The 26053-nt window shown below is 46.0% G+C and overlaps 1 protein-coding gene across 1 annotated transcript in view; it reads left to right on the top strand.

Annotated features, from left to right (window-relative positions):
• Positions 1 to 2255: 2255 nt before the first annotated feature.
• The window catches only part of med15 (mediator complex subunit 15), a 34223-nt gene continuing 10425 nt past the window's right edge, over positions 2256 to 26053 (top strand). Inside the window, exons 1-10 of the mRNA XM_053337908.1 lie at positions 2256 to 2395; positions 6599 to 6686; positions 9067 to 9118; positions 9222 to 9245; positions 9381 to 9524; positions 9715 to 9998; positions 19560 to 19967; positions 20419 to 20553; positions 23410 to 23544; positions 24120 to 24363. Of these exons, the coding sequence (XP_053193883.1) occupies positions 2331 to 2395; positions 6599 to 6686; positions 9067 to 9118; positions 9222 to 9245; positions 9381 to 9524; positions 9715 to 9998; positions 19560 to 19967; positions 20419 to 20553; positions 23410 to 23544; positions 24120 to 24363 (1579 nt within the window). The 5' untranslated portion in view covers positions 2256 to 2330. The remainder of the gene's footprint in view (positions 2396 to 6598; positions 6687 to 9066; positions 9119 to 9221; positions 9246 to 9380; positions 9525 to 9714; positions 9999 to 19559; positions 19968 to 20418; positions 20554 to 23409; positions 23545 to 24119; positions 24364 to 26053) is intronic.

Raw genomic sequence — 26053 nt, 5'->3', positions numbered from 1 at the left:
GCGCTCCGAGGCCGGCCAGCTCAGGAGCTGATGTGAAGGCTCCCAGTTTCTCCACCAGGTCCTTGATCCAGTCTGCAGCGCAGTCACCCGCCTCCATCCTCCTCTCATAGTGTTGTTTCAGCATGTCTGAAGAATCCAGACTGCAGAACTTCACGATGTTCTGATTGATGCTCACATCTGTACTGCATTTACTCTGCCAGATACCCATCATGTGGAAGACCTTAAGGGTTACAGACAAAGAAATGAAAGCATTTCATGTGTAGAAATCCTCCTGCTCTCTGTTCTTGTTTCTGTTAATAAAGTTTGAATTTCAAACAGACTTCAGATCAGTTTCACTGCTGCTCTAAAAGAGGATTCCAGTGTTTCTGCATCAGAGCTGAAAACATTATTAATAAACATTAAAACAGAAAGATTTGAAAAGATTTACCTCTGCTCAGGTTTCTGCAGACTCACTCTGGTCAACACTTCCTGTTCCCTCTCAGCTTTACGGCTTCAAAGGTTAAATATTATATTAAAGCCTCATAAACAGACTACTGGCACCCCTCTGTAGTTGTTGCTGGACTTTGACTCACAGCACTGCTGAACCACAATCACCATAAAACACCATAATATATGAAACTTAGACAGAAGAGTTGGAAATGATTATTTATTACACTGCATGACTGTAAATATTAATGTGTTGAAGAGTGATTTTACAGTAAATCCTTCATTGGTCAGATTTAACTTCACTGCATCAGTTTACACCAAACATTAGAAACAGCATGTGACCAGAAGTATGTGGACAGTCCAACAAGTCCAAACACACAGTAGACAAGTTCAAGTCCAAACAGCCAAAATATCAAGTCTGAGTCAAACCGTCATGAGGCTGAGAAAAGTACCCGTAAACTACCAGCAGAACCCTCAAACTACCAGCAGAACCCTCAAACTACCAGCAGAACCCTCAAACTACCAGCAGAACCCTTCAACTACCAGCAGAACCCTTAAACTACCAGCAGAACCCTTCAACTACCAGCAGAACCCTCACACTACCAGCAGAACCCTTCAACTACCAGCAGAACCCTTAAACTACCAGCAGAACCCTTCAACTACCAGCAGAACCCTCACACTACCAGCAGAACCCTTAAACTACCAGCAGAACCCTTAAACTACCAGCAGAACCCTTAAACTACCAACAGAACCCTTAAACTACCAGCAGAACCCTCACACTACCAGCAGAACCCTTAAACTACCAGCAGAACCCCCACACTACCAGCAGAACCCTCACACTACTAGCAGAACCCTTCAACTACCAGCAGAACCCTCAAACTACCAGCAGAACCCTTAAACTACCAGCAGAACCCTCAGACTACCAGCAGAAACCTCACACTACCAGCAGAACCCTCACACTACCAGCAGAACCCTCACACTACCAGCAGAACCCTTAAACTACCAGCAGAACCCTTAAACTACCAGCAGAACCCTCACACTACCAGCAGAACCCTCAGACTACCAGCAGAAACCTCACACTACCAGCAGAACCCTCACACTACCAGCAGAACCCTCACACTACCAGCAGAACCCTTAAACTACCAGCAGAACCCTCACACTACCAGCAGAACCCTCACACTACCAGCAGAACCCTTAAACTACCAGTAGAACCCTTAAACAGACCTTACTAGTTATGTCATTTGCACCTAAAGTAAGGAGGGAAGGAAGGAAAGAAGGAAGGAAGGAAAGGAGGGAAGAAGAAAGGAAAGGAGGAAGGAAGGGAAGCAAGGGAGGAAGAAGGAAGGAAAGGAAGGAGGGATGAAGGAAGGAAGGTAGGAAGGAAAGGAGGGAAGAAGGAAGGAAAGGAGGAAGGAAAGGAGGGAAGAAGGAAGGAAAGGAGGAAGGAAGGGAAGGAAGGGAGGAAGAAGGAAGGAAAGGAAGGAAGAAACAAAGGAAGGACAGATGAAGGAAGGAAGAAAGGACAGAAGGAGGGAACATTTACCCTAACAGCTGAACTTAGATCTGAGGAAGGAAGGAAGGAAGGAAGGAAGGAAGGACAGATGAAGGAAGGAAGGAAGGACAGAGGAAGGTAGGAAGGAAGGAAGGAAGGACAGAGGAAGGACCCGGGAGGACAACACGAAGGTTAAAGAGTCTGTATCTCCTGGTGCACGTTGTCTGTTTAAGGGTTAAACTACCACTGAGTATATAAATAGCGCAGTTCCGGTCTCCGGCCAGCAGGGGGCAGCAGCGGGCATCAACACACACATCCGCCATTTTCCTCCGAGCGGAAGCAGGAAGCGCAGTGAGGAGCAAACATTAAACGTTTCTGTTGGAAAAATCCTCCAAAACCCGGTTTGAGAGCCATGGATCCAGGCCCGGACAGCGACTGGAGGAGCCCGCAGTTCCGACAGAAAGTCGTCGCTCAGATGTGAGAATAGTTTAAATGATTTTTGTTGTTTTTGAGACAAAATCACAGTTTCTGTTTCTGTTAGCATCGGGAGCTAACGTTAGCCGGAGCTAATGTTAGCATCCGGAGCTAATTAACATCCCAAAAAAATAATATAGAATATAAAAAAGACTCATAAAGTTAACATGACGAGACACGTGTAAGTTTACTGCAGTAGAAGTACAAATACTGCAACATAAGAATACTATAGTACAAGTAAAAGTACTGCAGTATTATAGTGATGTAGTATGCAGTATTACAGTAAAAGTACTGCAGTATTATAGTGATGTAGTATGCAGTATTACAGTAAAAGTACTGCAGTATTATAGTGATGTAGTATGCAGTATTACAGTAAAAGTACTGCAGTATTATAGTGATGTAGTATGCAGTATTACAGTAAAAGTACTGCAGTATTATAGTGATGTAGTATGCAGTATTACAGTAAAAGTACTGCAGTATTATAGTGATGTAGTATGCAGTATTACAGTAAAAGTACTGCAGTATTATAGTGATGTAGTATGCAGTATTACAGTAAAAGTACTGCAGTATTATAGTGATGTAGTATGCAGTATTACAGTAAAAGTACTGCAGTATTATAGTGATGTAGTATGTAGTATTACAGTAAAAGTACTGCAGTATTATGAGTGATGTAGTATGCAGTATTACAGTAAAAGTACTGCAGTATTATAGTGATGTAGTATGCAGTATTACAGTAAAAGTACTGCAGTATTATAGTGATGTAGTATGCAGTATTACAGTAAAAGTACTGCAGTATTATAGTGATGTAGTATGCAGTATTACAGTAAAAGTACTGCAGTATTATGAGTGATGTAGTATGCAGTATTACAGTAAAAGTACTGCAGTATTATAGTGATGTAGTATGCAGTATTACAGTAAAAGTACTGCAGTATTATGAGTGATGTAGTATGCAGTATTACAGTAAAAGTACTGCAGTATTATAGTGATGTAGTATGCAGTATTACAGTAAAAGTACTGCAGTATTATAGTGATGTAGTATGCAGTATTACAGTAAAAGTACTGCAGTATTATAGTGATGTAGTATGCAGTATTACAGTAAAAGTACTGCAGTATTATAGTGATGTAGTATGCAGTATTACAGTAAAAGTACTGCAGTATTACAGTAAAAGTACTGCAGTATTACAGTAAAAGTACTGCAGTATTATAGTGATGTAGTATGTAGTATTACAGTAAAAGTACTGCAGTATTATAGTGATGTAGTATGCAGTATTACAGTAAAAGTACTGCAGTATTATAGGGATGTAGTATGCAGTATTACAGTAAAAGTACTGCAGTATTATAGTGATGTAGTATGCAGTATTACAGTAAAAGTACTGCAGTATTATAGTGATGTAGTATGCAGTATTACAGTAAAAGTACTGCAGTATTATAGTGATGTAGTATGCAGTATTACAGTAAAAGTACTGCAGTATTATAGTGATGTAGTATGCAGTATTACAGTAAAAGTACTGCAGTATTACAGTAAAAGTAGTGATATATTATTATAGATGACATCATCAGATTATTAATAGTATAAAGTGACTAAAGTAAAATAAATGTAATTTTACTTTGGTGATATTTGAAGTGTAACTAAATGTAGAAGAATATAAGTTTAATAATATAATATGTATATTTGGTTAAATCCAGTGCAGTAAATGTTATAAGTTCATGGCTCAGGTATTAATGAGTTAAATTATGACTCGTTAGTTTGATCAGTTTATTATTTGATGTTTTAATGACATCATGTTTAGTGTGTAATGATTTAAAGAAGCTGATATTAATGAACCTGGTGAATCATTAAAGTTCACATGGTGACGTCAAACGCTGCAACCGGCAAATTAAAAAGTTTTAATAAATAAATTAAATGAATAAATATTTGATGTTATCTGTGGAAACATGCCGGAGGAGACGGAACAGTTACTGAGTTATGACTCTAAACTGCAGCGTCACTATTTTAATGTTAATAAAGAATAAAGTGTGGCTTCACAGGAAGATGTTCCAGGTGTTGAACCGTACTGAAAAGTTAAAGCTTCAACTATTATATTATTAACTCAAAGTAAAATAAGATCTGCAGATGTTCTGTTAACCATCAAACATGTTGTCACAAACATTCTTCACTGTGTTGTGGACAGAATTCAATAAATACGATCGATAATAACTAATAATTGTGTTCAATGGTGGAGCCGGTGGGGGGGGGGGGGGGGGGGCAGAGGGCAGAGGTTGCGGCCGCCCCGAGCCCACCGCTAGACTGATGACGGACCCAAAAAAAAAAAAAGGAAAGGAAAGTCCAAAGTGGGACTCTGGCTCAGCAGGTGCAGAAAGAGTAAGAGCAGAGGAACAATGCTGTGGCCTCTTGTTCCTCTCATGAACTCGTCCACGGTGCTTCATTAACACACCTTCCGCCCGTCTGTCTCTGTTTCCCTTTAGTACCACTACTGACTGACCAGCCGTTTCACTACAGGCTATCACTGCACAGAGTCTACATGCTATCACTGCACAGAGTCTACATGCTATCACTGCACAGAGTCTACATGCTATCACTGCACAGAGTCTACAGGCTATCACTGCACAGAGTCTACATGCTATCACTACACAGAGTCTACATGCTATCACTACACAGAGTCTACATGCTATCACTGCACAGAGTCTACATGCTATCACTACACAGAGTCTACAGGCTATCACTGCACAGAGTCTACATGCTATCACTGCACAGAGTCTACATGCTATCACTACACAGAGTCTACATGCTATCACTACACAGAGTCTACATGCTATCACTGCACAGAGTCTACATGCTATCACTACACAGAGTCTACAGGCTATCACTGCACAGAGTCTACATGCTATCACTGCACAGAGTCTACATGCTATCACTACACAGAGTCTACATGCTATCACTGCACAGAGTCTAATGTCGGATGCTATTTACTTTGTTTTTTACGTAGTATATGATAGGGCTGGGCAATATATTGATATATATCGATATCGTGATATGAGACCAGATATCGTCTTAGATTTAGGATATCGTAATATCGTGATATGTCATTGTGTTGTCTTTTCCTGCTTTTAAATGTTGCATCACTGTATAAATGTGTTTTTTTCTGAACTTACCAGACTGTTCTAGCTGTTTGGTTATTTATTTTTTTACCCACTTTGTCATTATAACAACATTACTAATGATTATTTATCAAACATTTCAAAGTGTAAATATTTAGTGAAAGCATCAAGAGTCGTCTCTACAGTATCGTTGCAATATCGATATCGAGGTATTTGGTCAAATATATCGTGATATTTGATTTTGTCCATATCGCCCAGCCCTAGTAGATGATTGTTTACGAAGCAAATTGAGTCTCTTTCGTTAATCTATGATTTTATTGCATATTTTATGGTTCAAAGTGAGTTGTTTCTTTTTCATTTTGGTGATAAATCAGTCAGATAGCCTACTGCAGATTAGATCTAAGGTGAAGTGCAGCATTTGGATCCTTATAAGGTTCCAAACTTGTTTCATCTCTGAATGAATCTGAGAAGCAGACTCTCTGTAAAATCACACACAGGTGCAGCAGAAACCGTTTCCATTGGGTTCTGTGTAAAAAGCAAACGTGACTTAATGGCAGACCTTCTGATGAGGCTCTGATTTAGGTTCTTTCTATCATGGGCGTAGGTTTGCATAGGGACGGTCGGGACATGACCCTACCAACTTTTCAGGAGGCCCAAATTGTCCCTACAACTTTTAAGCAACCTTATTTGCATTATCTGTGGAGTGCAGTTATATAAGTCATTTAGATTGTCTTCCCATATTTTGCAAGGATAGACTTGACCCGACTATTACTGAGTGAATTATGTTCAGAGTCACAGTCTCATTTGGCTGATGACCAAACGCCCGCCCGCCCCCACACGCAGACACACACTGTACAGACAAATGCAGTCCGACCAGTCCAAAACATGTACATGCAGTTTATGCTGTTATATTGTCCCTACCGATGTTGAGACCAAACCTACGCCCTTGCTTTCTATACAAGAGGCTCATCTTGCATCTCGATACAGCCAATAGTATATAAGGGCCCACTAGAAGTCCCGCCCCCTCTGTGACGAGCCACTAGCTCCGCCCCCGATCGTATGTCTTCATGCAGCGAGTGAATAATGAGCTGTGTGTGTTTCCTGCAGCGAGGAGGCGATGAGGAAGGCGGGAACCGCTCACACCAAGTCCAGCAACGACATGGAGAACCACGTTTACGTCAAAGCCAAATCCAGAGTGAGTACCGAGCCGTCTCACCGAATTACACCATATCTCACCAAGCTTCACCGTAACTCACCATGTCTCACCATGTCTCACCAAGCTTCACCAAGCTTCACCATATCTCACCATATCTCACCATATCTCACCGAATTACACCGTATCTCACCATGTCTCACCAAGCTTCACCATGTCTCACCAAGCTTCACCATATCTCACCAAGCTTCACCATATCTCACCATATCTCACCAAGCTTCACCATGTCTCACCAAGCTTCACCATATCTCACCGTATCTCACCAAGCTTCACCATATCTCACCATATCTCACCAAGCTTCACCATATCTCACCAAGCTTCACCATATCTCACCAAGCTTCACCATATCTCACCATATCTCACCGTATCTCACCAGGCTTCACCATATCTCACCAAGCTTCACCATATCTCACCATATCTCACCGTATCTCACCAGGCTTCACCATATCTCACCAAGCTTCACCATATCTCACCAAGCTTCACCAAGCTTCACCATATCTCACCATATCTCACCGTATCTCACCAGGCTTCACCATATCTCACCAAGCTTCACCATATCTCACCATATCTCACCAAGCTTCACCAAGCTTCACCATGTCTCACCAAGCTTCACCATATCTCACCATATCTCACCATGTCTCACCAAGCTTCACCATATCTCACCATGTCTCACCAAGCTTCACCATATCTCACCAAGCTTCACCATATCTCACCAAGCTTCACCATATCTCACCATATCTCACCAAGCTTCACCATATCTCACCAAGCTTCACCATATCTCACCAAGCTTCACCATATCTCACCGTATCTCACCAAGCTTCACCATATCTCACCAAGCTTCACCATATCTCACCATATCTCACCAAGCTTCACCATATCTCACCAAGCTTCACCGTATCTCACCAAGCTTCACCATGTCTCACCATGTCTCACCAAGCTTCACCATATCTCACCATATCTCACCAAGCTTCACCATATCTCACCAAGCTTCACCATATCTCACCATATCTCACCAAGCTTCACCATATCTCACCAAGCTTCACCATATCTCACCATATCTCACCATGTCTCACCAAGCTTCACCATATCTCACCATGTCTCACCAAGCTTCACCATATCTCACCAAGCTTCACCATATCTCACCAAGCTTCACCATATCTCACCATATCTCACCAAGCTTCACCATATCTCACCAAGCTTCACCATATCTCACCAAGCTTCACCATGTCTCATCAAGCTTCACCATATCTCACCATGTCTCACCATATCTCACCAAGCTTCACCAAGCTTCACCATATCTCACCAAGCTTCACCATATCTCACCAAGCTTCACCATATCTCACCAAGCTTCACCATATCTCACCGTGTCTCACCAAGCTTCACCATATCTCACCAAGCTTCACCATATCTCACCAAGCTTCACCGTATCTCACCAAGCTTCACCATATCTCACCAAGCTTCACCATATCTCACCATGTCTCACCAAGCTTCACCATGTCTCACCAAGCTTCACCATATCTCACCAAGCTTCACCGTATCTCACCATGTCTCACCAAGCTTCACCATATCTCACCAATCTTCACCATATCTCACCATATCTCACCAAGCTTCACCATGTCTCACCAAGCTTCACCATTTCTCACCATTTCTCACCATATCACACCTTATCTCACCATGTCTCACCAAGCTTCACCATATCTCACCAAGCTTCACCATATCTCACCAAGCTTCACCATATCTCACCAAGTTTCACCATATCTCACCAAGCTTCACCATATCTCACCGTATCTCACCATATCTCACCGTATCTCACCGTATCTCACCATATCTCACCGTATCTCACCGTATCTCACCATATCTCACCAAGCTTCACCGTATCTCACCAAGCTTCACCATATCTCACCATATCTCACCAAGCTTCACCATATCTCACCAAGCTTCACCATGTCTCACCAAGCTTCACCATGTCTCACCAAGCTTCACCATATCTCACCAAGCTTCACCATATCTCACCGTATCTCACCAAGCTTCACCATATCTCACCAAGCTTCACCATATCTCACCATATCTCACCAAGCTTCACCATATCTCACCAGAGTTACGATGTTTGATCTTTCACCCAAAATACACAAACAGAAGAAATGTTTTTAATGCAGCAGATAAACGTAAAGACTCATATTTATTAAAAACCTAAAGAATAAACTCTCTCTGCACCAAAGATTAACCACCAGTGTGGTAATGACTGATTTATGGTTATGAGTTAACACTGAAGGGATCTTTGCATGTGTTGCTTTGATGTTCTGCCTCCATGTATTTAATGTTAGATGTGAAACACTGAGTTGGCCTGTTGTGTTCTCTGCAGGAGGAGTATTTATCTCTGGTGGCGAGGCTCATCATCCACTTCAGAGACATCCGTGAGTATCTGAGACGTTAATGTGTGCTCCTGCAGGCGGCTGTGTGTTGGTACATGTTGGTGCAGGAAGGTGAATCTCTGACAGACTTTTATCTCATTTACAGATAAGAAGGCTCTGGGAGGTCCGGGTAAGTGGACTTGGATGTGTTGAGTTTTTCTTTGCTGTCTTCTGTCCTCTGCTGTCACTTCCAGACTCATGGTGTTCATGATTTCTGCTGTGCATGTTGGAGCTGCGTAATATTGTCTGTTGTCCCTTCTGCTAGATCCCATGAATGCCCTGACTAACCTGACAGGGGTTGGAGGGGGCCCGGGCGCCATCGGCATGGGGCCTCGCCCCACCGGTGCTCCTGTGGGTGGCATGGGGGCCATGGGGCCGATGCATGCCATGGGTGGAAACCCACAAGGCAGTGAGTGTGTTTCCTCCATGTGGTGTGTTTGATGCACATCTGCAGAGCTGGCTGCGTCTAAACGGCATCAGAGCCGGTCTTACTTTCAGTCTCCGCTTTGGCACGTTGTGTGTTTGAAACTCCAGACATCTCTTCAGTCTGCCGCCGCACCGTAAATGCTTTCTGTCCTTCACCTCCGTCTCCTCTGTAGTAGGGGGTCCGGGCCAGATGCCGATGCAGCAGATGGTGCAGGCGCAGCAGCCGCAGTCCATCCAGTTCCAGCATTTCCAGCACCCCCAGCAGCAGCAGAACGCTATGCAGCAGCACCACCAGAACCAGCAGCTGCAGCAGCTGAGGGTGCAGCAGCAGCTGCAGCAGCAGCAACAGCAGCAGCAGCAGCAGCACCACCAGAACCAGCAGCAGCAGCTGCAGCAGCAGCACCAGAACCAGCAGCAGCAGCAGCAACAGGCCCAGAACCAGCAGCAGCAGAACCAGGTACACAAGGTGGTGTCCCTCAGGGGCCACGAGAGGGTTCTTTAGTCAGGAGTGACTTTAAAAGGCAGGAAACTGTCAGGCCCCCAAACAGCTATAAATATATTGTTTAGATATTATTATAATTAATATTCTAACTCTCATTATATCCTGAAATAAGTTACAAAAGGCCCCAAAGCACTAACAGATATAACTGTATATTTATTTACCTGACAGGTAAATGTGACTGATTATGTTTCTTATTTACTCACAAAATATAAAATATGATTAACTATTATTCATTAAACACTCATTAGCATTATATAAAACATTTAAACCTCCACCTTTGTGCTAATGATTCTCTCTCTTTACTTTTAACTAAACATTTGAATGCAGAACTTTTACGGTTCAGTAATGAGTGCAGAGAAAAGGAAGGCGTCGTAATCAGCCTGTTTTCAGCTCCTCTGTGGAGCTCTGTTGCCATGGCAGCAAGTGTTTAGGATGATTAGTGATAAAGTTGTTGATTAAATATTACTTTAAATGCATTTGTGGAGAAACCAGCAAGGAAACTTATTTTGACACGCAGGGCTGAGCGAACTGTCAACTTTTATATTTCAGTTTCTTGACTTTAAAATTAAAATCTTGTTTCTGCGTCTTCTTAAGAACAGAAACTCTCCCAGTCCTCGTTTGCAGAACGAAGATTACAGTTAGAAACCTACACCAGTCCAAAGTTTGGAGACAGTCTTTTCATTCAAGAGAAGGAGACCAAGCTTCGGACTGGTTGTATTTTAGTTTGGGGCGATGTGGAGAAAATCAAACATCACAATATTTTTAACTTTAAACCTCGATGTCACAACAATAGTAGAGATGAGTATCAGTGCTTTCTCTAAATATTAACACAATGAGATTATTGATAATCATCATCAGTAATATGGATATAATGACTGTAGGATAAAAGCATTTAATAGAACAACTAGAACAATCTGGTATGTTCATCATTTTACTGTAGCGCAGCCTTTAAGACCACAGAAAGACTTTTATGCCATATCAAGATATTACAATATGCCAAATTAGTCAGTTACACATAGGGAGGGCAGAATAATGATAATGTGGGTAAAAACAGCTGGAACAGAAAGTAACATCATTTTACTGTAACCTTTTAAAAGCAGGAAACAACACCTACGATATAATGACAATAATATCTAATCTCATGTCAGATATCAATATAATATCAGTATATTGCCCTGCTGTGTATAAATAAGATAAACAGCTACACATTTAAATGTTTAATGTGTGAAATTGAAACCTTTTCTCCTGTTCTTGTGTCTAAGTGACAAAACAGGAATAACATTATTTAAACTGGTTCAGTATTAAGTGACGGTTGTTTGTTTCTTTCAAAATGTATTTATTAAATGTTCACTCATTACAGGAATACAAAGAACAAGTAAGGTGCCAAAGACTAGGTTCACTACAAGGCAATCATGTTCAGTATAAGTGATTACAACAGAGCAATACATTGGACTTCACCTGAAGAGTCCAGAGGAAGAACATCAAGCGGTTATATCACAGTAACGATTGGTTTATTAAAGCCTCTTTGGCCTTCTCCACTTCTAAGAATAATAAAGATTCTATATAGGGCTGTCAAACGATTAATTTTTTTAATCGAGATTAATCGCGAGTTTCCATAGTTAATCACGATTAATGGCGTTTTGAATTGCATGTTTAAAATCCTGTTATTTTCCATTTGAAGGCAGTTTTAAGCCCATAATGTAAAGCATTTCTTACCAGAGTGTCTTAACTGGGAATCAATCACGGCTCTGCTGCGACTCCCACACTCCAAAATGGTCCTTTGGTGGAGCTGAGGCTGGCTTGGCTGCACCTGGGTGTTTAGCGTGGAGGTGCTAACTCAAACTCCACGTACTCCGGTGGTAGTTAAACTCCGTTTGACACAGGTTGCATTTTACTTTTGACTTGTCAACTGAAGCGTCTGGAAGTGTTTTAAAGTTAAACAAGCCGTTCAAAAGTCCAGTAGCTCTCTTACTTTCCATCAGCGCGGTAGGTTTACTGCAGGAGGCCACTTCAAAGCATAGCGCTACAGCTAGAGGAGCCATCTACGGGGGAGTAGAAGGGACAAAAAGGCTTGACACATTAAAATGAGATTAAAAAAAATGAACACATTATGGATTGCATTAATCTGATCACGATTAACGCGTTAACGCTGACAGCCCTAGTTACAACAGAGCAATACATTAGACTTCACCTGAAGAGTCCAGAGGAAGAACATCAAGCGGTTATATCACAGTAACGATTAGCTCATTAAAGCCTCTTTGGCCTTCTCCACTTCTAAAAATAATAAAGATTCTATGTCTTCTTAAAAGTAGGATGTTTGCCCCTCATAATAAATGTAAGTTTAGGGTTAGGGGATTTAACATTGTGTCCAGGCTTGTAGACTTGGTTTGTTAATAGGTTTCCAGGAGTTGGCTGTACTGTGTTTAGCTTGTAGCGTGTCATGTTCTTATTTTCCTTGTTTAGTTTGAATTCATGATTTAAGAAATTGCCAGGATACACAATTTAGGACACAATTTTATCTTCACACCTGTGATAAAAGTAAAAAAGTATATTTATAACTTCTGTCCAGAATATCTGGGCTTGCGGGCGTTCGCAGAGGCAGTGAAGTAACGTGCCTTTCACTCCACATTCAACACACACATCGGTGTTATTGGGATCAGATTTATTCAACAAGTGTTACACATGCATTATACATTAACCACTTTTATTGGATCAGTTTGAAATGAGAATTCATGTATTGTGTCTGAGCTTTCAAACAGGCTTTCTGCCAGTCCTCAACAGATGAGAGCAAATGAGTAGAATGAAATAAAACAAACAAAGCACAAAAAAAAGGAGTAGAAGGAAGGACAGAGGGAAAGAAGGAAGGAAGGAAGGACAGAGGGAAGGAAGGAAGGAAGGACAGAGGGAAGGAAGGAAGGAAGGAAGGAAGGACAGAGGGACAGAAGGAAGGAAGGAAGGAAGGACAGAGGGAAGGAAGGAAGGAAGGAGGGACAGAGGGAAGGAAGGAAGGACAGAGGGAAGGAAGGACAGAGGGAAGGAAGGAAGGACAGAGGGACAGAAGGAAGGAAGGAAGGAAGGACAGAGGGAAGGAAGGAAGGAAGGAAGGACAGAGGGAAGGAAGGAAGGACAGAGGGAGTGAAGGACAGACAAACGGAAGGAAGGACAGAGGGAAGGAAGGAAGGAAGGACAGAGGGAAGGAAGGAAGGAAGTAAGGACAGAGGGAAGGAAGGAAGGACAGAGGGAAGGAAGGATGAAAGGACAGAGGGAAGGAGTTAATAACGAGCTAGTTACAGTAGATAGCAGACAAGACCTCAACAGTGGATTATAGTCTTTTCATCAGATACATCATGTTGGTAAAAGATATCTGATTAGTGGTTAACCCTAACCCTTTGCCCCTTTAAAGCCACTCCAACATTTATCAAAAAGATGGGGTTTTCTTTTTGGTTGATACCTTTTTTAAAGGTACTGAGTCCTTTCGTCCTTTCGTGCTTTCTGCATCAGCATTTCATCGTCCGTTTGCGTTTGCCCGAAATTTACGATGGCGAGGAAAAAAGGGCGAGATCTGCCGTTATCCACATTTATACAGTTCGTCTTTAAAGGAATTACAAAGACACTGAAATGCTAAAAGGAAGCAGGAAGCAAGGAGCGGCGACGCAGGCGGGGTCGCCGACATACCTCCCCATTATTTCAATGCTGGATTGGCTCTCCGACTTCATAAAACACCGTTCGATGGATTCGAACTTCCCGGCGGAGGTAATGTGAACTATTAAATCATCAAAGTGTAAAAGACGAGTGGCTACGAACAAATACAAGCTAGCCTCTACGAACAATACAAGCTAGCCTCTACGAACAAATACAAGCTAGCCTCTACGAACAAATACAAGCTAGCCTCTACGAACAAATACAAGCTAGCCTCTACGAACAAATACAAGCTAGCCTCTACGAACAAATACAAGCTAGCCTCTACGAACAAATACAAGCTAGCCTCTACGAACAATACAAGCTAGCCTCTACGAACAATACAAGCTAGCCTCTACGAACAATACAAGCTAGCCTCTACGAACAATACAAGCTAGCCTCTACGAACAAATACAAGCTAGCCTCTACGAACAATACAAGCTAGCCTCTACGAACAATACAAGCTAGCCTCTACGAACAATACAAGCTAGCCTCTACGAACAATACAAGCTAGCCTCTACGAACAAATACAAGCTAGCCTCTACGAACAAATACAAGCTAGCCTCTACGAACAAATACAAGCTAGCCTCTACGAACAATTACAAGCTAGCCTCTACGAACAAATACAAGCTAGCCTCTACGAACAAATACAAGCTAGCCTCTACGAACAGCTAGCCTCCACGAACAATACAAGCTAGCCTCTACGAACAATACAAGCTAGTGTGGTTAGCATGATTAGCATGGCATGAAGTAACCCTGATGCATCTGTATTATCAGTTCTTCAGACTTGACTTCATGATGTTACTGTGATGTGTTTCAGTCGGAGGACGTCGCTGTTGAGCAAGTCCGTCCCCGTTCAGAAGGAAACGTTCCTCCGCCTGCTCCGTCAGAACCATCCTCATCCTCATCAGGACCCGGTGTGTCTGCTGCACCTCCACCTCCACCTCCATCCTCATCCTCATCCTCACCAGGACCCGGTGTGTCTGCTGCACCTCCACCTCCACCTCCATCCTCATCCTCATCCTCATCAGGACCCAGTGTGTCTGCTGCACCTCCACCTCCATCCTCATCCTCATCAGGACCCGGTGTGTCTGCTGCACCTATACCTCCACCTCCATCCTCATCAGGACCCGGTGTGTCTGCTGCACCTCCACCTCCATCCTCATCCTCATCAGGACCCGGTGTGTCTGCTGCACCTCCACCTCCACCTCCATCCTCATCCTCCTCCTCATCAGGACCCGGTGTGTCTGCTGCACCTCCACCTCCACCTCCATCCTCATCCTCCTCCTCATCAGGACCCGGTGTGTCTGCTGCACCTCCACCTCCATCCTCATCCTCCTCCTCATCAGGACCCGGTGTGTCTGCTGCACCTTCACCTCCACCTCCATCCTCCTCCTCATCCTCATCAGGACCCGGTGTGTCTGCTGCACCTCCACCTCCACCTCCATCCTCATCAGGACCCGGTGTGTCTGCTGCACCTCCACCTCCATCCTCATCCTCATCAGGACCCGGTGTGTCTGCTGCACCTCCACCTCCATCCTCATCAGGACCCGGTGTGTCTGCTGCACCTCCACCTCCATCCTCATCCTCATCAGGACCCGGTGTGTCTACTGCACCTTCACCTCCACCCGAGTCAAAAAAGAGGAAGCAGCATCCGACCCCTCTACAGGAGGCCGCGTTGGACGGGCGGAGGAGACGAGGCGGAGAGGAAGACGATGAGGAGGCAGCGTTTGTTCGGGTGGTGGCGGAGATGCTGATGAAGCTTCCACCGCAGAAGAGGAAGGAGGCGAAATCTGAAATCCAGCAGCTGCTTCACCGCATGCACAAAGACGAAGCAGACCACTAGATTCACTCATATACTTTTATATTAAACACAATTACACATACATCTCTTGAGTGATTGAGGATTTAATATAAAGAAGCTTCCTTGCACCTTATTCTTTCTATATTTTATATCTAATTATACAGGTCAGTAATAAATGTTGGTAAAATGATGAATTAATAAATGAGTGAAACTAGATTTAAAAGCAGCATCAGGTTTAAATTCAGACTGAACTCCGCAGCAAGACATCATGGAGGTTACGACCACTTCAATATAATCAATATATTACAAAAGATCAATAAGAGAGTCAAGGAAGGAAGGAAGGAAGGAAGGAAGGAAGGGAGGAAGGATGTAAGATCATGCCAAACTAGTTGATATGGTGTTAGGAAGGAAGGAAGGAAGGAAGGAAGGAAGGATGTAAGATCATGCCAAACTAGTTGATATGGTGTTAGGTAGGAAGGAAGGAAGGAAGGAAGGAAGGAAGGTAGGAAGGAAGGTAGGAAGGAAGGTAGGAAGGAAGGTAGGAAGGAAGGAAGGAAGGATGTAAGATCATGCCAAACTAGTTGATATGGTGTTAGGTAGGAAGGAAGGAAGGAAGGAAGGAAGGATGTAAGATCATGCCAAACTAGTTGATATGGTGTTAGGTAGGAAGGAAGGAAGGTAGGAAGGAAGGAAGGAAGGATGTAAGATCATGCCAAACTAGTTGATATGGTGTTAGGTAGGAAGGAAGGTAGGAAGGAAGGAAGGAAGGAAGAAAGGAAGGATGTAAGATCATGCCAAACTAGTTGATATGGTGTTAGGTAGGAAGGAAGGAAGGAAGGAAGGAAGGATGTAAGATCATGCCAAACTAGTTGATATGGTGTAAGGAAGGAAGGAAGGAAGGAAGGAAGGAAGGAAGGAAGGAAGGAAGGAAGGAAGGATGTAAGATCATGCCAAACGAGTTGATATGGTGTTAGGTAGGAAGGAAGGAAGGAAGGAAGGAAGGAAGGAAGGATGGATGTAAGATCATGCCAAACTAGTTGATATGGTGTTAGGTAGGAAGGAAGGAAGGAAGGAAGGAAGGAAGGAAGGGAGGAAGGATGTAAGATCATGCCAAACTAGTTGATATGGTGTTAGCTAGGAAGGAAGGAAGGAAGGAAGGAAGGAAGGAAGGAAGGAAGGAAGGAAGATCATGCCAAACTAGTTGATATGGTGTTAGGTAGGAAGGAAGGAAGGAAGGTAGGAAGGAAGGAAGGAAGGAAGGAAGGTGTTTTATTGACTATTTACTGTTTTTAAGCAAGTTCAATTATTTGGTACAAAGTTTTTATGGTTACACCACTTAGACATTTTTACCATAATCCTCTAATATATTCTCTCTAAATGGATTAAAAGCAGAAATTTGATGCTGGGTCCACAAAAAAAGGAACATCATCCACACACACATCTGTAGATCATCTGTTGCTTGTTTGTTCTTTTTAAATCTGTTGTTCAGAAGTTTAATCATCCAATAAATACTTTTAAAACATTTGACCGGTCTTTAGAGGGTTTGTTTTTCATAGACGGGTGTCGCCCCCTGCTGGCCATTAGAGAGAATCCAGCTTTCAGTCACTTTGCATTGGCTTCACTTTTCAGACCCGATAAAGACATGCTAGTGGAGGTGACAGACACTAATATAGTAATATGACTTTAAAGGTGTTTACTAAAGGGCCGTTTCCACTGAAGAAGTTCCTGGAACTATTTGAGGGACAGGAACTTTACAGGAACCTTCCTCTCACTCGGCCCCGTCAACCGCTGTGTCTCCACTGAGAGGGTCGAGTGACAGGAAGTTCCAATCAGCACCCAAGAGTTTTTCGAGGCCGTTCTGAGTACCTACTCCGAGGCAGGGACTCGCTTAGCCCCGAGGCAGGGACTCGCTTAGCCCCGAGGCAGGGACTCGCTTAGCCCCGAGGCAGGGACTGTCTTAGCCCCGAGGCAGGGACTCGCTTAGCCCCGGGGCAGGGACTCGCTTAGCCCCGAGGCAGGGACTCGCTTAGCCCCGAGGCAGGGACTCGCTTAGCCCCGGGGCAGGGACTCGCTTAGCCCCGGGGCAGGGACTCGCTTAGCCCCGGGGGCAGGGACTCGCTTAGCCCCTGTAAAAGTTCAGGAACCCTGTCCTTTGGAGGCGGTTCCTGCGGTGGAGACACAAACCAACGGCCACGGCCCCGTAAAATTACCCCCCGAAGTTCCTGCGGTGGAAACGGCCCTTATGATGCACAAATACAAGATTTATTGTGGTGATCATAAAGAATAATGTACGGTGGCCGAGAAGGGTCATAACACCTGCAAACTCAGAAAACACCTTCATCGATGTTACAAATATTCACAACACGAGCAAACTAGGAAACGAACTGTAGACTGGGTGAAAAGGGAAATGTTTCCAGGGGGACTGTAATCAGCGATGGACCCACGCTGGGGCAACAGCGCCCCCTATAAATTAAAAACTAATATAGTCACATGACAATTAACAATTACTGAGTACTTAATATGTTGGAATTACACATTACACTTACCTCTCTGGAAACGGAGGAAGGGAGGAAGGAAGGAAGGAAAGACGGGAGGAAGGAAAGAAGGGAGGAAGGAAGGAAGGAAGGAGGAAGGGAGGAAGAAGGAAAGAAGGGAGGAAGGGAGGAGGAAAGACCTGAGTACTTAATATGTTGGAATTACACATTACACCTCTTTGGAAACAACTCTGTGTTTCTTTGTTTTCGGAAACAGGATGTGGGTCCGTCGCTGATTACGGTCCCCCTGGAAACATAGATGAAGGTGTTTTCTGAGTTTGCAGGTGTTATGACCCTTCTCAGCCACCGTAATAATTACCTGGGAGTGGACATAGGAGCGGTGGTATTAGCAGCGTTTCATTGATGAGCCTGGAACTGAAATCTCTTTTAAATAGCGTAGGTCTATTTGTAGTTGAAGTAGTAGCTGCCGAACAGCCGGCCTCTCAGCTGCATCCACAGGGGCTCCGTCTGTTCTTCTGTGCCTGATATGAGAAGCCACGTGATGCACCAGTTCATTAACCTTTAAAAGCTGCATCCAGAAGTACTTATCATGCTTCTACCCGTCGATGCTTCTCATCTCTTGCACCAGTGTCTGTGTTCCTCGGCCCTGGTCTCGTTCTGGTTAAGCGGTCGCACGCGGTGTTCCTTTGTTGTTCCAAAGATCTGCTTTCTGGTGATATGCTGCTTCTGGTCCTCTGAAATGAGGCCAACCAGGAAGTAACTTAGAGCTGCATTCTATCAAAAGGCCACCAGGGGGCGACCGTCTCTATACAAGTCAATGGAGAAGTAACTTAGAACTGCATTCTATCAAAAGGCCACCAGGGGGCGACCGTCTCTATACAAGTCAATGGAGAAGTAACTTAGAGCTGCATTCTATCAAAAGGCCACCAGGGGGCGACCGTCTCTATACAAGTCAATGGAGAATTCACCAACTTCTCACTTGATTTCTAACCTCAGTAAACGTTTTCAAAATGTGTTTATGGTCTCAATCGCTAGTTTAAAGCCTTCTTCAATGCAGTATGATGTTCATTTGGGACATTTTGGCCTCCCTGATTTTATATGTGACGATAAAGCAGGGTATGCATTAGGGGGCGGGGCTACGTCCTGATTGACAGGTTGATTGACCAATGTCCTCCAGATCCAGCCCTCGTAACCATAGCAACCTCCCCGCTCCGCCCACGGCCCCGCCTCATGCCCATATAAGTAGAAAACCTGTTTTTATTTTTCCCAGCATGCACCTGAAATGTTCAAGATGGCGCTGCCTAGATTAGAAACTATTGGCTTCCGAGCAGCAGTCCACAAACCAATGGGTGACGTCACGGATGTTACGTCTGTTTCTTCTCTACAGTCTGTGGTTTAAACTTTGGTACACAAATTTACCAAAAACTGGTACAAATGTAGATGCAGTAAATTACAAAACCAAGGTTACAGGTACTGAACTGAACTGTATAATGTTCCATATTTATTTGAGTTCTCACTGTTTGCTTCCTCTGTCTACAGATGCACCAATCAAGGATTCAGCAGCAGCAGCAGCAGATGGTGCAGCTGCAGCTCCAGCAGCAGCATGCTCAGGCTCAGGCGCAGGCTCAAGCTCAAGCTCAGGCTCAGGCGCAGGCTCAGGCTCAGGCTCAAGCTCAAGCTCAGGCTCAAGCTCAAGCCCAGGCTCAAGCCCAGGCTCAGGCCCAGGCTCAGGCCCAGTCCATGCAGCACATTGTTCAGCAGCAGGCTCAGGCTCAGCCAGGCCAGATGCCTCAACACGCTCAGCAGCAGCAGCAGCAGCAGCAGCAGCAGCCCGGCATGGTGCCTCAGTCTCTAGCTGGACAGATGGCGTCTGCTCAACACGTTCCCATCAACTCGCTGAGTCAGCAGCAGCAGCAGCAGCACCAGCTGAAGATCCAGGCCTTCCAGGTAAGACTGAGGTCTGCTGAGGATCTGCAGCACAAGTTCATCAAGTTCATATCACCCGTTCTGTTCCCAGAGCCTCAAAACATTTTAATAGTCATAATAAAATGTACACTACAGAGAAAAACTGTTAAAAGCAGTTAATGAGTTTAAACTATTAAAGGCTGCAAATGTGTCTGAGCTCCAGTCTTTAAGAAAAAATAAGATTTCAGGTCCAGATTTAATTATACACATTTACAAAACTAAGATTACAGTTACAAATTTGACCAAACAATAATTTCTGGTGCAAATTAAAAGTACATTTGAAGTGTTAGTAAAGGTTAGTTCACTTTGATAAGAAACGTTGCTGATGTCACACAGGTGTAAGAAGTGATCCAGACTCAGATGCAGGTTTCAGTCGTGTTGCTTACCCATCCCTCTGCTTGCATGCTTTGCATTGTGTGCGTGTGTATGTAAGCAGGCGCGGGCAGCCTTGCAGCAGCAGCAGGTCCAGCAGGCGCAGCAGGCAGCGCAGCAAGCCCAGCAGGCTGCAGCACAGGCGCAGCTCAACGCTGCAGCCGCTGCTGCCGCCGGCGGTGGCGTGCCGGGACAGGTGAGACTGCAGCAGCCGCAAGCTCAGGTGCTTTAACACGTCCAGTAACACACACACACTCACACTCACACACACACACACACACACCACACACACACCACACACACACACACTCTTCTAGTTTTGGGGAAATGTTTTAAAAGGTTGAGAGCAGTGAAGAAGGAGAGGAAAGATCTAATGTGCTTTTTTCTTGATAGAATAAATACAAACTGTAAATTGTGTGAGGATCATATTTAGTATCAGACATTTCAGTGGAGTTACGAGTTATTTATGTAACTGTAATTTATTTATATGGCGTGGCGTCCTCTTCCTCTTATCCTGGTCGGGTCTCGGGGGGGCAGCAGCCTAAGCAGGAAGCCCAGACTTCCCTCTCCCCAGCCACTTCGTCCAGCTCTTCCCGGGGGATCCCGAGGCGTTCCCAGGCCAGCCGAGAGACATAGGCCAAGTCCACACGTACCAAAACCGTCTTTTCCCCTCCGTGTTCCCCGGCATCGTTTCAACGGATCCATCTCAACACGACTCAACACGCTGCTTCATATTCCAGCCTGTAGGCGGCGCTACATCTAACATCCTCAGTCAGTCTGTTTAAGTGTGACTGTGTCATTTTAACAGAGTTACACAGACTGACTCTAACAGGCAGTGCTCGGTACCCCAGCTGTTTCCCCGTTGTATGTTCAAACACACGGTGCGTTCAAGGGCCCGTGGTGCGTTCAAAGACTGTGTGTTAAGGGCCCGGGGGAACGCGCGCAGCCTATTAAAGCCTTGGATGTACGTCCATGGCTGAGGCTGTATCTGTTGACTGTATGTTATCACAGTGGAAGGTTAAGCTCGAGGGGTGTGGCGATGACCTCATCGAAACGCAGGTATGCGTCTTCACCGTCCACACGAACACTCAAGAGCTGCGTCACCCTGGGACCAGGTTTCACCCTGGGACCAGGTTTCAGAAAGCTTCGTTTGGACGATCGGCCAAAACGATGCAAAACATCTGCGTTTAAACCAAAAGGCGTCTCCGTGTGGATGATGGCCCCATAGTCTCTCCAGCGTGTCCCGGGTTTCCTACCGGTGGGACGGGCCCTGAACACCTCACCAGGGAGGCGTCCGGGAGGCATCCTGACTAGATGCCCGAGCCTCCTCATCTGGCTCCTCTCAACGCGGAGGAGCAGCGGGTCTACTCCGAGCTCCTCCCGGATAACTGAGCTTCTCACCCTATCTCTAAGGGAGAGCCCAGCCAGCCTATGGAGGAAGCTCATTTCAGCCGCTTGTACCCGCCATCTTGTTCTTTGGGTCACGACCCAAAGCTCATGACCAGAGGTGAGGGTAGGAACCCAAAGCTCATGACCAGAGGTGAGGGTAGGAACCCAAAGCTCATGACCAGAGGTGAGGGTAGGAACCTTTCGGCTCAGCTCTCTCTTCACCACGACGGATCTGTGCAGAGTCCACATTACTGCAGACGCCGCACCGATCCGCCTGTCGATCTCCCGCTCCATCCTTCCCTCACTGTGAACAAGACCCCGAGATACTTGAACTCCTCCACTTGGGGCAGGATCTCATCCCCGACCCGGAGAGTCCACTCCACCCTTTTCCGGTTGAGGACCATGGACTCAGATTTGGAGGTGCTGATTCTCATCCCGGTCGCTTCACACTCGGCTGCGAACCGATCCAGTGAGAGTTGGAGGTCACGGTCTGATGAAGCCAACAGGACCACATCATCTGCAAAAAGCAGTGACCCAATCCTGAGGTCACCAAACCGGACCCCCTCCACACCCTGGCTGCTCCTAGAAATCCTGTCCATAAAGATGATGAACAGGATCGGTGACAAAGGGCAGCCCTGGCGGAGTCCAACCCTCACTGGAAACAAGTCCCACTTATTACCGGCAATGTGGACCAAGCTCTGACACCGGTCATACAGGGAATGGACGCCCCTTATCAGGGGGTCCGATACCCCATATTCCCTGAGAACCCCCCACAGGACTCCCCGAGGGACACGGTCGAATGCCTTCTCCAAGTCCACAAAACACATGTGGACTGGTTGGGCCCCATGCACCCTCAAGGATCCTGCAGGGTGTAGAGCTGGTCCACTGTTCCACGGCCTGGACAAAAACCACACTGCTCCTCCTGAATCCGAGGTTCAACTATCCGACGGACCCTCCTCTCCAGCACCCCCGGAATAGACCTTACCAGGGAGGCTGAGGAGTGTGATCCCTCTATAGTTGGAACACACCCTCCGGTCCCCCTTCTTAAAAAGAGGGACCACCACCCCAGTCTGCCAATCCAGAGGCTCCGCCCCCGATCATTACTTTATTCTTTTTAGGAAACATTTCATCAGCCACGTTTATGCTTTTATATGAATTCAGTTTTCATGCTGCAACATATAATGAAGCTTCTTCCTCAGCTGCTCCGCTACCCCCCCCCCCCCCCCATCACACACACACACACACACACACACACACACACACACACACACACACACACAGGCCTGAACAGAGATCACATGTAGAGTTTTTAGTCACATCATCTCTTGTTGCTTCTTTCTTTATTCGTGCCTTTGCTTCCGTCTCACTGAGCTGCAGCCACATCACTATAATACTGCAGTACTTTTACTGTAATACTGCATACTACATCACTATAATACTGCAGTACTTTTACTGTAATACTGCATACTACATCACTATAATACTGCAGTACTTTTACTGTAATACTGCATACTACATCACTATAATACTGCAGTACTTTTACTGTAATACTGCATACTACATCACTATAATACTGCAGTACTTTTACTGTAATACTGCATACTACATCACTATAATACTGCAGTACTTGTAGTGTAGTACTAATGTGTTGTCTCCTCTGCAGTTGGTGCGTCCAGGGATTCAGATTCAGCCTCGGATGCCTCGAGCGGCTCTGAATCAGTCCATCCCTCCTCAGAACGCTGCAGCAGCCACAGCAGCTGCAGCGGCTGCAGCAGGAGCACAGAGCATGAACCAGCAGGTACTCACCTCTGACCCCTGACCCCTCACCCCTCACCTCTCACCTCTGACCTCTCACCCCTGACCTCTGACCTCTCACCTCTCACCTCTCACCTCTCGCCTCTGACCTCTGACCTCTCACCTCTGACCCCTCACCCCTCACCTCTGACCTCTCGCCTCTGACCTCTCACCCCTGACCTCTGACCTCTCACCTCTGACCTCTGACCTCAGACTGATAACTCCTGACTGACATCCTGTGAGATCCAGATGTTTATAACTGTGTGTGTGTGTGTGTGTGTGTGTGTGTGTGTGTGTGTGTGTGTGTGTGTGTGTGTGTGTGTGTGTGTGTGTGTGTGTGTGTGTGTGTGTGTGTGTGTGTGTCTGTCAGAGAGTGTGTGTGTGTGTGTGTGTGTGTGTGTGTGTGTGTCTGTGTGTGTGTCTGTGTGTGTGTGTGTGGTGTGTGTGTGTGTGTGTGTGTGTCTGTGTCTGTGTCTGTCAGTGTGTGTGTGTATTAGATCCTTAATAATGTTACAGGAAGTGATGGAGGACTAAACCCACGTCTCATGTATTGACACACCTTCCTCTCCACAGGTGCAGCAGCAGCATACGATGATGTCATCGCCCTCCCCGGTGCAGGTGCAGACCCCCCAGTCGATGCCCCCCCCTCCCCAGCCGTCCCCACAGCCCCCCTCCTCCCAGCCCAACTCAGCCAGCTCCGGTCCCACTCCGTCTCCGGGGGGGTTCCAGCCCAGTCCGTCCCCTCAGCCCTCACAGAGCCCCGCCAACGCCAGGACGCCACAGAACTACGGCGTCCCCTCCCCCGGACCGCTCAACACCCCAGGTACCAATCCTGTCCTCACCTGTCCTGTCTGTCCATCACCTGTCCTCACCTGTCCTCACCTGTCCTCTCTATCCTCAACTGTCCTCACCTGTCCATCACCTGTCCTCTCTGTCCATCACCTGTCCTCTCTGTCCTCACTTGTCCTCTCTGTCCTCACCTCTCCTCACCTGTCCTCACCTGTCCTCTCTGTCCTCTCTGTTCTCACCTGTCCTCACCTGTCCTCACCTGTCCTCTCTGTCCTCTCTGTCCTCACCTGTCTTCACCTGTCTTCACCTGTCCTCTCTGTCCTCACCTGTCCTCTCTGTCTTCTCTGTCCTCTCTGTTCTCACCTGTCCTCACCTGTCCTCTCTGTCCTCACCTGTCCTCACCTGTCCTCACCTGTCCTCTCTGTCCTCTCTGTCCTCTCTATTCTCACCTGTCCTCTCTGTTCATCACCTGTCCTCTCTGTCCTCTCTGTCCTCACCTGTCCTCACCTGTCCATCACCTGTCCTCACCTGTCCTCTCTGTCCTCTCTGTTCTCACCTGTCCTCACCTGTCCTCTCTGTCCTCACCTGTCCTCACCTGTCCATCACCTGTCCTCACCTGTCCTCACCTGTCCTCTCTGTCCTCACCTGTCCTCACCTGTCCATCACCTGTCCTCACCTGTCCTCTCTGTCCTCTCTGTTCTCACCTGTCCTCACCTGTCCTCTCTGTCCTCACCTGTCCTCACCTGTCCTCTCTGTCCTCTCTGTCCTCTCTATTCTCACCTGTCCTCTCTGTTCATCACCTGTCCTCTCTGTCCTCACCTGATCTCACCTGTCCTCTCTGTCCTCACCTGTCCTCACCTGTCCTCTCTGTCCTCTCTATTCTCACCTGTCCTCTCTGTTCATCACCTGTCCTCTCTGTCCTGTCTCTGTCCTCTCTGTCCTCACCTGTCCTCTCTGTCCTCTCTATTCTCACCTGTCCTCTCTGTCCTGTCTCTGTCCTCTCTGTTCTCACCTGTCCTCACCTGTCCTCTCTGTCCTCTCTATTCTCACCTGTCCTCTCTGTCCTCTCTATTCTCACCTGTCCTCTCTGTCCTCACCTGTCCTCTCTGTCCTCACCTGTCCTCTCTGTCCTCTCTGTCCTTCACCTGTCCTCTCTATCCTTACCTGTCCTCTCTGTCCTTCACCTGTCCTCTCTATCCTTACCTGTCCTCTCTGTCCTCACCTGTCCTCTCTATCCTTACCTCTCCTCACCTGATCTCACCTGATCTCACCTGTCCTCTCTATCCTCACCTGATCTCACCTGTCCTCTCTGTCCTCACCTGTCCTCTCTGTTCATCACCTGTCCTCACCTGTCCTCTCTGTCCTCACCTGTCCTCACCTGTCCTCTCTGTCCTCTCTGTCCTCACCTGTCCTCTCTGTCCTCACCTGTCCATCACCTGTCCATCACCTGTCCATCACCTGTCCATCACCTGTCCTCACCTGTCCTCTCTGTCCTCACCTGTCCTCTCTGTCCTCACCTCTCCTCACCTGATCTCACCTGTCCTCTCTGTCCTCACCTGTCCTCTCTGTCCTCACCTGTCCTCTCTGTCCTCACCTGTCCTCTCTGTCCCCCACCTGTCCTCACCTGTCCCCACCTGTCCTCTCTGTCCTCTCTATTCTCACCTGTCCTCTCTGTCCTCACCTGTCCATCACCTGTCCTCACCTGTCCTCACCTGTCCTCTCTG

This window comes from Scomber japonicus, chromosome 18 (genome assembly GCF_027409825.1).
Source record: "Scomber japonicus isolate fScoJap1 chromosome 18, fScoJap1.pri, whole genome shotgun sequence".
NCBI classification, from domain to species: Eukaryota; Metazoa; Chordata; class Actinopteri; order Scombriformes; family Scombridae; genus Scomber; species Scomber japonicus.
This window is presented reverse-complemented; position numbering and strand designations above follow the sequence as displayed.